Source organism: Lagopus muta, chromosome 1 (genome assembly GCF_023343835.1).
Source record: "Lagopus muta isolate bLagMut1 chromosome 1, bLagMut1 primary, whole genome shotgun sequence".
NCBI classification, from domain to species: Eukaryota; Metazoa; Chordata; class Aves; order Galliformes; family Phasianidae; genus Lagopus; species Lagopus muta.
In genome coordinates this window covers 193,118,376-193,130,939 of record NC_064433.1, presented here as the reverse complement: position 1 = coordinate 193,130,939, position 12,564 = coordinate 193,118,376, and the positions used below count along the sequence as shown (strand labels likewise).

The following is a 12,564-nucleotide window of genomic DNA, read 5'->3' as shown; positions in this document are numbered from 1 at the left end:
CTTCCAGTGCCTGAAGAGAGCTGATAAATAGGAGGGAGAGAAACTTTTCACACAATCTGACAGTGATAGGGCGAAGGGAATGGCTTTAAACTAAAAGATGGGCAATTTAGGTTGTGAGCAGGAAACCCCCATCCCTGGAGGCATTCAAGGCCAGGCTGGATGTGGCTCTGGGCAGCCTGGGCTGCTGATTGGCAGCCCTGCACATAGCAGGGGTTTGAAACTAGATGACCATTATGGTCCTTTGGAACCCAGGCCATTCTATCATCCTATGATTCCATGAAATTCTTTCCCCAGAGGCAGCGAGGCCCCAGCTCTGCTACCCAGAACTTCAGAGCTATGGGTGCCCCCATCCGTAGGGGTGACGAGGCCATGGATGGGCACTGAGCAGCCTGAGCTGGGGGGCAGTCAGCCCACAGCAGAGGGTGAGGATGGGAGGGAATTAAGCTCCCTTCCAACCCAGTCATGCTGTCATTCTAACCATACATTCCATGATCTGCCCCCAGTACAGAGGTGATGCTGACAGCTCAGCAGTTCCCTGGTCTCACCCTTGCCTGCGATACCACCTTGTTTCCCTGATGCACCCCTCCCAACCCCTCCCAGAAGATCACAGAATCACAGAATGACTTGGGTTGGAAGGGACATCAAAGATCATCTAGTTCCAACCCCTCTGCTGTGAGCAGAATTGCCAACCACTAGATCAGGCTGACCAGGAAACTCTCAAGCTTGCCCTGGAATACCTAAAAGGATGGGGCATTGACAGCTTCTCTGGGCAGCCTGTTCTCCCACCACCCTCTGAGTGAAGAATTTCATCCTAACATCTAATCTAAGCCTCCCTTCTTTCTGGTTATATCCATTCGCCCTTATCCTATCCCTGTCTATCTGTGTAAGAAGTCAGCCCCCCTCACGTAGAATCAGAATCACAGAATAGCCCAAGCTGGAAGGGACTTCAGGGATCATGAAGCTTCAACTCCCCACCAATGCAGGGCCACCAACCTCCCCATCTCACAGCAGCCCAGGCTGCCCAGGGCCCCATCCAACCTGGCCTCCAACACCTCCAGGGATGGACGGGGCATCACAGCCTCTCTGGGCAGCTGTTCCAGCACCTCACCACTCTCTCTCTAAACAACTTCCCCCTGACATCCAACCTCCAGCTGCCCTCCCTCAACTCCAAACCATTTCCCCTTGTCCTGCTGCCATCTCCCCTTTCACAGAGCTGACTCCCCTCCTGGCTGCAGGCTCCCTTCAGGCACTGCAGGCTGCACTGAGGTCACCCCGCAGCTTCTCTTCTCCATGCTCAACAAGCCCAGCTCCCTCAGCCTGTCTTTGTAGGGAGGTGCTGCAGCCCTCTGCTCATCTTTGTGGCTCCTCTCCAACAGCTCCCTGTCTTTCTTGTACTGGGGGCTCCAGCCCTGGACACAGTGCTGCAGATGGGGCCTCACAAGAGCAGAGCAGAGAGGGACAATCACCTCCCTGTCCCTGCTGGCCACCCCTCCCCAACCCCAGCTGCAGAGGTTATGCCCCATTGCCCTCCCGGTTCCTGTTGGGAGGTGGGGGCGGAACGCGGGGCGCGGGCTGCGGGGCGCGGCGGAGCGGTGTTGGGGGTGCACCGCCGGGGGAGCGTTGTGAGCGACGGACACGGCCTTGCCGCTTTGCGGCTCTACGGCCCTGCGGAGCGATGAGCGCGGCGGTAACGGCGGGGCAGGGGGAGAAGGGGAAGGCGTGGGTGTGGAGGACGCTGCTCTGGTAGGAGGGGAGAAAACGGGGAGGAGAGGCCCAGACCTGGCTCTGATGCCATGCTGTGAAGGAGAGGGGTAGAATTGGGTCGGTGCTGGGGTCGGGACGGTCCCTGCCCCTTTTTGGTGCTGGGGGTGGTCTGGCAATTGTGGCCCATTTCTGACGGATATGGAGACAAACAGCTTCTGGTACCCCGGTGGCCTTCCTTGCAGCCTGTGGATGGGGCAGAGATCTTTACTCCTCCCTGGACACCCAAGGATGAACCACTGACACCATGGCCATGGCAGCCCCCATCCCATCACCACCTCAGGTTCTTCCCAGCCTTTATTTCTCTGGTTATGAGATGAGGAGATGTGTAATTAGCCCTCTCCTAATGATGCAGCCTGCAGGGTGGTGGTAATGGCAAAGCAGAACTCCCTGTTTCTCTGCACCTGAGTGGTCAGTGCATCGTAGAATGATAGAATGGCCTGGGTTGCAAAGGAGCACAGTGCTCATCCAGCTCCAAGCCCTGCTGTGTGCAGGTCGCCAACCAGCAGCCCAGGCTGCCCAGAGCCACATCCAGCCTGGCCTTGAATGCCTGCAGGGATGGATGGGGCATCCACAGCCTCCTTGGGCAACCTGTGCCACTGCCTCACCACCCTCTGCCTCCAAAACTTCCTCCTCACATCCAACCCAAACCTCCCCTGGCTCACTTTAAAGCCATTCCCTTTGTCCTGTCACCACCCACCCTCACACACAGCCGTTCCCCCTCCTGTTTATCCGCTCCCTTCAAGTACAGGAATGCCACAACGAGGTCTCCCCATATCCTTCTCTTCTCCAAGTTGAAGAAGCTCAACTTCAGCCTTTCAGTATTTGTTGGAATGGTGTTGTCACTGCTCCAGAGTGAGGGTGTCAGGAGAAGGTGATTGTAGTCATCCTCATCCTTTTGTCACTTGTCTCTTTGTTGTGGCAGTTTTCTGGAATGTAACAGTGTGCAGAGGCTGTGAACAGATCAGAGGGCTTGGGGTACAGTCAGAGGCTCTCAGGTGTTGTTTCTATGGGTGTATTCTGGGAAACAACAGTAAAAACTCACTAAATGTTCACCTGGTGGTTATGTGTTACAGGTGCTGTGCTTGAGAAAGGGAACATTGCTAAAGCAAGTGTTTGCTCTCAGCCGGTGAGTCACAGAAATCAACTCCATTCAATACAACACAGTATAAAGCGTTAAGAACACTTGGTCGCCTCCACAGGCTGTGTCAGAAACCATACAGTTTTTAACAAGTAATTCTTGCTGAGGAAAGGCTTTAAATTGAGGAGGGAAGGCTTGGATCTGATGTCTGGGAGCTGAAAGGCTGAAGGTTGAGGAGAGAGTCTCCTCAATCATGAAATCTCATCCGTGGCTGAGGGACATGAGGATGTGAGCCTTCGTTCAGGCAGTTTGGCTGCACGTGTAACATTTCCACAGCTGTGTGAAATTGGAGTTTTAACAATAATCTTCTTTCCTACAGAGCAGCAACACCCAGAGAAAATCGTCTGTGTGCTGCAGGTAAGGCTTCTTGTTGACTGCATGCAAGCCAAAATTTTATCTACCCTAAATAAATACTTTACATTTGAGCATTCCTGTTTCCTTTTGAATGTCTTTCAGTCACAGTTGGGCTGGTTATGTAGCCAGAATCCATGCTGTTACCCCTGTGCCTTTTTTGCCTATTTTTTTCCCCTGCTTCCACGTTCCTGGTTGAGCTGATACTTCTGTTCATGGCTTTATGCTGACACCGTGCAGAGCCTGCTGGCTGTATTACTATCCAGGAATTTAGCTATGTCAGAGTGAGGTCCCACTTTAACATTTATTGAGCTGGTGGAGTCCTCTGTAGCAATTTGATTTTGATATGGAAGCATCTGTGCAGCTTAGGTCCTTGGTGTTCAGTTTCTCTTTGCTGTTCTGAGCTTCTCTTATTAAAGTGAAAGCTGTTGAGGGTTTCATTTGACTCTGGAGAAAGAAGTGTAAATAAATCTGGTGCCATTTTGATTTGACTTCCTAGCGCATGCATATTTGAACAGGGCTGAATTTAAGATGAAGTGAGGCTCAGATCCATCATAATAGCATCACTGCTGTCACGTGAGAGGAGACAGATGTAAGGTTTCATCAATACCCTCACCATCCACTGCTCTTTTGTTGTTGTTTGGCTGAGAATTTACCTGGGAGATGAGTCACTTTTAATCTCTTTTCTCCCTTCCTGTTGCTCACCACTAACCAGCTTGGTATTGTAGCATGCTGGATGGGATATGCAAGCAGCTCAATGAAGCTGCTGAAGCTTCCCCCAAACAACTAAAGACAAATTCATGCCCTCAGCACAGATTCTGGGCTCTCAAAGCACCAGTAGCTGTTTGTTAAAAGAAGTTTTCAGCTGAACAGCATACATGGTTGCTCTGCTTTCCTTTTCAGGTGATGCACTTGTGAGTTACCACAGACACTACAGATCCCGTCCCACGCATGGCATTGGGAAGTATAAACATCTGCTCCCAAAGGAGGTAGGCACAAAGACCTTCCAGCTGACCCATCTGTGTACAGTCTGACTCAAGCATTGGTGTTATTACTTCTGTGGCTGATGAACCGTGTTAAAAAGCGAGCAGGTGATGGTTTACTGCTGATTCTCTCAGTAGAGAATGTTATGTCACATGAAGTACAACACTGCAGAAATATATGTATCTATTTTGTCCAGTACATTCTTGTTTAATCTCAGTCGTTTGGGAGGGAGGAATCTCTTCCTAATGATGCATTTGACAGAGCACCTTCAGATGATTGCTGAACGCTGTGAGCAGGTCGTATTTGCATTTAAGTTTTCCACCTTCTCTGGAATTGGGAGAGAAGACAATTTTTGCCAAATGAAGAAACAATAACTCATCCAGACAGCTGCCTCGAAGGCAGGGGCTTGGATTGAAAGCAGGTTGATTTCCACTCGTTGGTTTCTTCTGCAAGGAATTAATCATGGCATGTGTGTATTTTTTTGTGTGCCGCTTCTGTAGTGCTGCCATCCAAGAACTGAGCTGCTCAACTTCTGAACATCTGCTAAGATAATGTCATCCCAGTTTCAAAGGCAGGGAAAATGAGCACAGATGGGCTGTGATGTGTTCAACGTGGTTCAGCAAACCTTTGACAAATGAGAGTATGCTAACTCAACCTCCTGTGTTAAGCAACAGTTAATGTCTTGTATTTCCAGCTGCACTGGGGGGAAAAAAATGCTTTCTTTTCTTTCTTTTAATACAGGTTCCAAAGAGAAAAAGGGATAGAGTACAGATGAAAGAGATAAACGTTGGGACTGAACATGAGTACGGAGATATTAACATCCAGATGACTTCCTATGATATGTGTCTGGTGGAGCACTTTGCTCAGTACGTGCATAAACTCTGCAACCAGTTGTCCATTAGAGTGAATGAAAGGTATAAAGAACACAGCTCTGTGTGTTTGTCATCCGTTGCAATCACTTTACAGTAGGCTGTGTGAGGCTTGTCACTGAGGATAGCTTGAGTAAAGGGCATGATATAATCTCTGACAGAAGCTCACTTAAAATCCCAATCTTCCATCATCTGGAAGTTGTTCTCTTGGTGCTCCCTTTTAGCTTGTCTACAGTTTGGGATGTGTGAGGCTGCAGTGGAATTGTTTGGGCTATGACTGAATGAATCTCAAGGAAAAATAGCTGTTACCTTTTCTTCCTTTGGGGGGGAAAAAACAAAAAGCCTAAAGGCTGTGGATGTTGTGTCCAGGAATGCAGGCCTAAGTGCTGCTGATTTGAATGAGTCTGAGGATTGAGACAGAGCTTCTTGGCTTCAGCAGTGCATCTGAGGAGCTGGAATCACTACACTGCTGTAAGGAAGTGAAAATACTTACTGGTGTTTGTCTGAAACAGCTGTAGGTGTACCTCTGTAGTCACTGGTCCCAGCTTGAGGCTGGTAAAACCCATCCAAAACCATTTTCTTTACGTTCGTGCACTTTGAACAGTCAGCTGTAGATCTGAAATCCTTTGTCTGTAGGTCATTTTAGTCCCTGTGTGATGTTTTTGCACCAAAAGCTGTGACATAACAGCAGCTGATAGGTGTCTGTTTCAAGAAGGATACCCAGAGACACTGAGCAATGGGAGTGCTGTCAGCAGCAGTGTGCTTGGAAGCATTTGCAGAGCAACCCCACAGCAACCCCACAGCCTGGGGCTATTGGGCAGCAGGATGCAGCCTGTTGCTATTGATATTTTGAACATCAGGCAGGGAAGCTGAGGTATCTGCATTAATTTGGGGGTCTGATCCAGTCTCTGCACCCCTGTTAAATCACAGAGGTGAAAATAAGGTCCTTTGAGTGACGTGTTGCAGCAGTGTTGTCAGCTCTGTTCCTACTGGGAATAGAAAGACGATTGCAAAGTAAATAAGAACTTTTGCTTTAAAGCTCTCCTTCAACTATACAGGACTTAAAAGTTCTCTTTTTGAGCTTGCATATGATTCTGTGTAGCTAAAAGAGCTGCAGTGCTGCAAGGTTCTCCCTTATCTCTTTCCAGTAATGCTCCCAGCTTCTGCCAGTGCTTGATTTGCAAGATACATTGTTTGCATAATTAATTTCTCATGCAAAGTTAATCTCCTTCCACATTCTCTGCTGCTGGAAGTTGATTTGTTCCTGTAAAGTAGTGCCAATCTCTCCTCCCCATCCTGAGCACTGACTGTGCTTCCTGCAGCTACGCGATGCCCACCAAAACCAACGAAGTACTGTTCTTGGAAGAGCGAGGCTCCAAAATGCAGCTGGATGCAGTCCTCACCACCCACCAGAGGGTTGTCCAGGTATGAGCTGCTGGTTGCTGATAGTGCTGCAGCTCTTGTGCAGCACTTCCTATCTCAGACACTTTAACAAGAGGAGTTAAGTCTCTTGAACAACTGAAAGGTGTAATTTGTGCCTGAAGCACTAAGAAGTCTAATTAGATTTCTAGCTAAAGGCTACTCATGAAGTAGAAGGTAGAGAAGTGGTTCCTGGATCATCATAAAGAGGGGTGGCCAGCAGGGACAGGGAGGTGATTGTCCCTCTCTGCTCTGCCCTTGTGAGACCCCATCTGCAGCACTGCATCCAGGGCTGGGGGCCCTATACAAGAAAGGCAGGGAGCTGTTGGAGAGGGTCCAGAGGAGGGCCATAAAGATGATCAGGGGGCTGCAGCAGCTCTCCTATGAGGAAAGGTTGAGAGAGCTGGGCTTGTTCAGCATGGAGAAGAGAAGCTGCGGGGTGACCTCAGTGCAGCCTGCAGTGCCTCAAGGGAGCCTGCAGACAGGAGGGAAAACGGCTGCTTACGAGGGTGACAGGACAGGGGGAATGGTTTTAAAGTGAGCCAGGGGAGGTTTGGGTTGGATGTGAGGAGGAAGTTTTGGAGGCAGAGGGTGGTGAGGCAGTGGCACAGGTTGCCCAAGGAGGCTGTGGATGCCCCATCCATCCCTGCAGGCATTGGAGGCCAGGCTGGATGTGGCTCTGGGCAGCTGAATTATTCTAAACCTTAACACAGACTGTTTTTCTAGGGAGATTTGGTGCAAGGTTAACACCAGGGCTTGCAAGTTTGCCATGACAGCTTTTGTGTGGAGTCTCACCTAAATGAAAGAGAACCAAACCAACAGCTTTGGACTGTGCTGCACATGAGGTGTGCACACAAAGCTGAGTGCTTCTCTAATGAGGGAGTTGGGTGCCCTGGGCTCATACTGAAATGGATTCTTTCTCTGTGCCATTAGTAAAACAAGTCTGTTTTGCATTTGTTCTGCTCCTGAAGCACTTTCTTTCTTCTTTCAGATCAGCAGATTGAGCTCAACGTTTGCTCCAATATTCTTGGAAATTATTCAGAGCAATCAGCCTGAAGGGGTCCATCTGTTAATGAAAGAGGTATGCTTAATTTTACCCGTGTGTTTGCACTTAGAGGGCAGGTATGATGCATGATGTGAATTTGCTTTGAAAAGCACAGGGACCTGGTCCTGAGGCTGCCTGTGTCTGCTCTAGAGCTATGGACACCCAGCATCTCCCAGAACCAGGCTCTTGCTTGGTCTGTCAAACACCCTTCCTTTTAATACTTGATAGGAGTTTAATTTCTCACTCATCCTTTTATAATTAGTGCCACAGAGGGTATCTGCCCAGCCAGGCCCATAGATGGCAAGTTGCTTTCCTCTGCTCTTGTGGATTCCCTGTGACTCAGAAGGGAATACTCTTCTTTGACAGTGCCTTACAACCTCTTACCTGGGAGTCACCAGGAATTTCATGGAGTTGGTAGCAAAGCTGGGACTAGAAAACCAAATACTGCGTTCTGTTCTGATGGGATTTGCTCTGGGAAGGGTTCTGCTTGTTTCTGCAGAAACCACTAACAGTTTTCTCAGCACTGAGGACTTCAAGACAGAATTACAGTCCCTAAACAGGACTCTTACTGCACCAGGCATAAGGAGATACTTTATGCTGTTTTATGTGTAGACAAAACAGTTCCAGGAAACCTCTTTAATTCAGGGACTAAAAAGATTTTACAGCTGGAAAGGGAAGGCAGCACACTGAATTAAAATGTAAAAGCTGTTTTCTTACAAGGCCTTTGTAGAACATTTAGTTATCTCCAGCCCTGCAAAAACACAAGGAATATAGGAGGAGGTCTCTTGAGTCCAGTAATCTCCTTTGCTTTGGTCGCAGTCTTAGGACTGCCATCTGATAGCTTTGTCTCCGGAGGGAGAAGTGTGACATTGTGCCATTTGCAAAGTCATTGCAGTCTGATGCAGGGTGCCCAGGGGAAAGACCCGAGCTGGCTCTGTAAGGCTGGCAACACAGAGAGAGATTAAAGCTTTGGGATGCCCTACAAAGCTCTGGAGGAAGTGGCAGGGCTCTGTAAGGACGTGGATGCAGAGCTGACAGGCAGTGGCAGAGCTGGGGCTGTCCAACTTCCCGAGCACAGTGCCAATGCTCAGTCTTTCAGAAAGTAATTTCTCACTCAAAGACTTTGGTTTGATAGCTGCATTTAACACATGGCTTTATGGTTCTATGGCTTGCTCCCAGTTTTCTGTTTCCTGTGTTATTTTTGATCAGAAATACATCCAAACTGCAGTGGTGAGGAGGAGCCTCCAGGGCTGAACTGGGGCCACAAAGGAGTCCCACTACCTTGGTTCAGCTGACGTTTCAATCTTTCACTTTTCAGTGATGCACTTTGAGGGAGGGTTTATCTTTCTCTTCATTTGGAAAGTGATCAAGGTGATTTTTGATGTGCTTTTTCTTTTCCTCTCTACAGCACACGGAAAGTGACTTCAAGAGCCGACTGAAATCCCGACCTGAACTCGAAGAGCTGCGGGCCCAGGTGAGCTGAGGTGCTGGAGAACACTCTGTCCATTCCAGAGCCATCCCTGGCAATGCAAGGCTGATCTTCCTCAGCTGCTCAAGCCTCCAGAAAGTTGACTTTGTGAGCTCTGTCCTGACAAGGAGAAATTTCCATCATTGTGAAGCATCTCTTCTGTGAATCTTAACAAGGACAAATGCATACCTTTGTGTCTGACTCCTTTGTACTGTGAATGAAAGGGGTCCACAGTGAAATTTGGTTTCTCAGTTCTCCTTTTTTGGCATGTTTTGCTTTTGGTTTGTGAACACGACTGTTTCAGCCTACAGAAGTGTCTTAAGTTAATAATGATAACCTGAATTGCTTCCTTAGAACTGCTCAGATCTAGAATTGGAGGCTTAGAATTCCAAGAGGCTTAGAAATATAGAATCTCGAAATCTGCAACTGGTTCTTCTGTCAGTCTGAGCAAGGTGATGCCAGCAGGGATTCTGCTGCAACGAGAAGCCCCTCTCCTCCCATGACAAAAGACTCCAAACCACTTCCCCATCATTGCAACCCAAATTCTCCCAGATGCTGCTGCTGTGGGAAGGCACTGTCGTGCTCTTTTCTGCAGCTGAAGGCTGGAACATCGTGTTCTCATACAGCTGCAAAGATCAGAGCTCTGCCAACATGAATGGAGCCTCAGAACACTGGGAAGTTAGGGATGAGCATCCCTGAGTAGCTGAACAATTGCAGCATAACAAAAAAATCTCAGCAGAGGGAGGAAGGTTGGAGCCATCTGTCAGGCAGTGTTTGCAAAGTTACCCCTTGATTTCAGATTTGCCTTTCACACCATAAAAAGACACACGTTTCTCCCTGGATCCCTCAAGCCAGATGATTTGGAAAGGGAGAAATCACTGTGCCTTGAAAGCAGGAAGTGCAGAGTTTGGAAATTTCCCAGAATGGTGCACTGAAGCAGGGAGAGAAAGTAAAGCCTGAAAGTGTGGCAAGCTGTCAGCACTTCAGGAAGCAGAGACAAAAGCTGTTTGCAGAGCTACAGCTCGACAGCTCCATGTCAGCACAGGAATACTGATCATCCCTGCTTGCACTGAGCTCCAGACCACCTGTCTGCTCCTTCCCCCAGCCCTGGCTCTGTGCATTGCAGTGCTGAAATGTGGGATCAGAGTTTGGCTGCTCCAGCAAAACAATCATAGAATGGTTGGGTTGGAAGGGAGCTCAAGGATCACGAAGCTCCAACCCCCCACCAATGCAGGGCCACCAACCTCCCCATTTCACAGCAGCCCAGGCTGCCCAGGGCCCCATCCAACCTGGCCTCCAACACCTCCAGGGATGGACGGGGCATCACAGCCTCTCTGGGCAGCTGTTCCAGCACCTCACCACTCTCTCTCTCTAAACAACTTCCCCCTGACATCCAACCTCCAGCTGCCCTCCCTCAACTCCAAACCATTTCCCCTTGTCCTGCTGCCATCTCCCCTTTCCAAGAGCTGACTCCCCTCCTGTCTGCAGGCTCCCTTCAGGCACTGCAGGCTGCACTGAGGTCACCCCGCAGCTTCTCTTCTCCATGCTGAACAAGCCCAGCTCCCTCAGCCTGTCTTTGTAGGGGAAGGGAGCTGCTGCTTGTAGGTATCCACGTGGACAAAGAGTGGAAGAGGTTACAGCACCCAAGTTTTTGCTCTTCTCCTTGTATTTCTGAATGCCTAAGGCAGGGAGGTTGGAACTGGGCGATCCTTAAGGTTCTTCCAACCCAAACCATTCTGTGATTCTAAAGCTGCTTTAATTTAGGCTGAGACCACCTGATCATTGGGTAGGTATGCTCTAATTGAATTTCAGCCTTATTTTGGATGCTTAGAGGAGATTAGAAAAAGATGTATTTTCTGATACATTTCATTAGGAAATGAGCCATTTCCTTGCTATATCTGGGGTCTGTAGAAGACCTACAGAAATCTCAAGTTTCCCTTCCAAACCAAGAGAGGATTTGAGTCCATTTTTACAGCTAATTTGCCACGAGGTTCAGTGGGGCTGCACCTCACCTCCCTTTTTCTCCCACCCCAAATATTTTTGGGCCTTCCCAGAAGAGAGCAGCTCACCTTCCAGAGGCTGAAAGCTTTGAGAAAGGCAGAGTGGAAATCCTGGTGTGAGTACCCCAGTGCTTTGGGCTGCTGCCTCATTGATTAAACCTTTATTGTATGGTACTGCCATAGTGCAGCAGTTCCCTCTGTGCTTTGCAGAAAGACATGAGTTCTTCAGCTAGGAGAAATGCCATCACATTTAATTTCCTGGCTTAAAATGAAGATGATTGAAGCAAGATAACAATCCACTTTAAAAAAAAAAAATAGGAAAAATAACAGGATATGTGTCCCATAGCACAGCCCACATCTCTGGGGGACTGATAGAGCTGTCAGGGTGCCTGGTGCAGTGTCCCTACTGGAGGTTCAGTCCTGGGAGCTTCAATCTCCATGGGGGGAGCATTGGGGTGGGTTGGGGTGCAGCTCCTCAGGGTGTGGGCGCTGCTGCCGTGCCATGCACTGCCGGAAGGCCTGGACCTGAGCCTGGCAGCGCCGCCAGTCCCGCTGCTCTGCCATGCACTCCTGCAGTGCCCAGTGCTGCTCTGCACAGCCCGTCCGTGACACCATGGCCTCCACTGGATCCTCCTCCTCTTCCTCCTGTGATTTAGGACGGCTCCAGGCATGTCCAGGCTTTGCCATAGGTCCGGTTCCTAGAGCAGGGCTGGAGGGTGATGGCAGATCAGGGTGCTGCCTCCCATGACTGCTCTGATGATTGGGGGCATTTTCTTTTTAGGTGGTACAGAACCACCACCTTTCTTCCCCCCCCAGCCTATGGATACAACCCATACAATCTCCATGGCACCCAGCACCTCCCATACCTCTACGGGTACCTGGAAATCCCCATGCAACCCTCAGAGCACCCAGAACCTCCCCATACCTTTATGAGTGCTCAGCACCCCCTTCCTCCTCCCCTCCCCCCCGGTGGAACCCAGCATCTTCTATACCTCTATGGGCAGCCAGTAACCCCCTGCACCCCCACAGCACCCATGTGTCTCCCAGGGGTGCCCAGCAATCCCCATACACCCTCCAGAGCACCCAGTACCCCCTATAAAACCCAGTATCCCTCCATATGCCTCAAGGACACTCACAACCTCCCATACCCTTACGAATACTCAGCACCCCTATGTGCCCCCCAGCTCACCCCACACGCCCATGGGTTCTCAGCTGTCCTCCACATCACCCAGTACCCTCCATACGCCCCCCCAGAGCACACTACACCCCCCACGTACCCCTCCCTGGGCATCCAGCGGATCCCAAACCCATATGAGCGCCCCCATACAACACCCAGAGGGCTCATCACCTCCTACGCGCCCAGACCCTCCCTCCCCCAGTATCCCCTATAGGCATTCAGCTCCCTCCATACCTCTTTAACTCTGCGCGGCCCCTTTAAAGCTGACTTCCGTGTAGACACTTCCGGGGCGGGGAGAAGTCGAGAAACGCTCGCTCATTGGAGGGCGCCTGGACCTTCCGCTTCCTCC

At 49.8% G+C, this 12,564-nt stretch overlaps 2 protein-coding genes across 5 annotated transcripts in view; one reads left to right on the top strand and one right to left on the bottom strand.

The window, feature by feature from the left end:
• LOC125692176 (cytochrome c oxidase assembly factor 4 homolog, mitochondrial) overlaps positions 1-12,536 on the bottom strand; it is a 73,587-nt gene extending 61,051 nt beyond the window's left edge. Inside the window, exons 1-2 of one of the 3 annotated variants that reach the window (XR_007376512.1) lie at positions 12,316-12,424; positions 10,437-11,747 (exon numbers count right to left, since the gene is read on the bottom strand). Coding sequence is in view for 2 of the 3 variants with exons in the window: in XM_048942388.1 (XP_048798345.1) it covers positions 11,468-11,747; positions 12,316-12,383 (348 nt within the window). In the remaining variant the exon portion in view is untranslated. Of the gene's footprint in view, positions 1-10,408; positions 11,748-12,315; positions 12,425-12,449 lie in introns of those variants that run through there. The other 2 variants (XM_048942393.1, XM_048942388.1) reach the window with 2 other exon arrangements.
• On the top strand, positions 1,563-9,232 carry MRPL48 (mitochondrial ribosomal protein L48). Of its 2 annotated transcripts, none has more exons than XM_048942338.1 (8): positions 1,563-1,687; positions 2,838-2,890; positions 3,222-3,259; positions 4,157-4,242; positions 4,979-5,151; positions 6,429-6,531; positions 7,517-7,606; positions 8,979-9,232. In XM_048942338.1, the coding sequence occupies exons 1-8, from the start codon at positions 1,676-1,678 to the stop codon at positions 9,051-9,053; spliced, it is 630 nt and encodes a 209-aa protein (XP_048798295.1). In that variant the 5' UTR covers positions 1,563-1,675; the 3' UTR covers positions 9,054-9,232. The 2 variants fall into 2 exon arrangements, with proteins under 2 accessions (XP_048798295.1, XP_048798287.1); XM_048942330.1 differs by lacking the exon at positions 1,563-1,687 and adding an exon at positions 1,780-2,044.
• Positions 12,537-12,564: the final 28 nt, after the last annotated feature.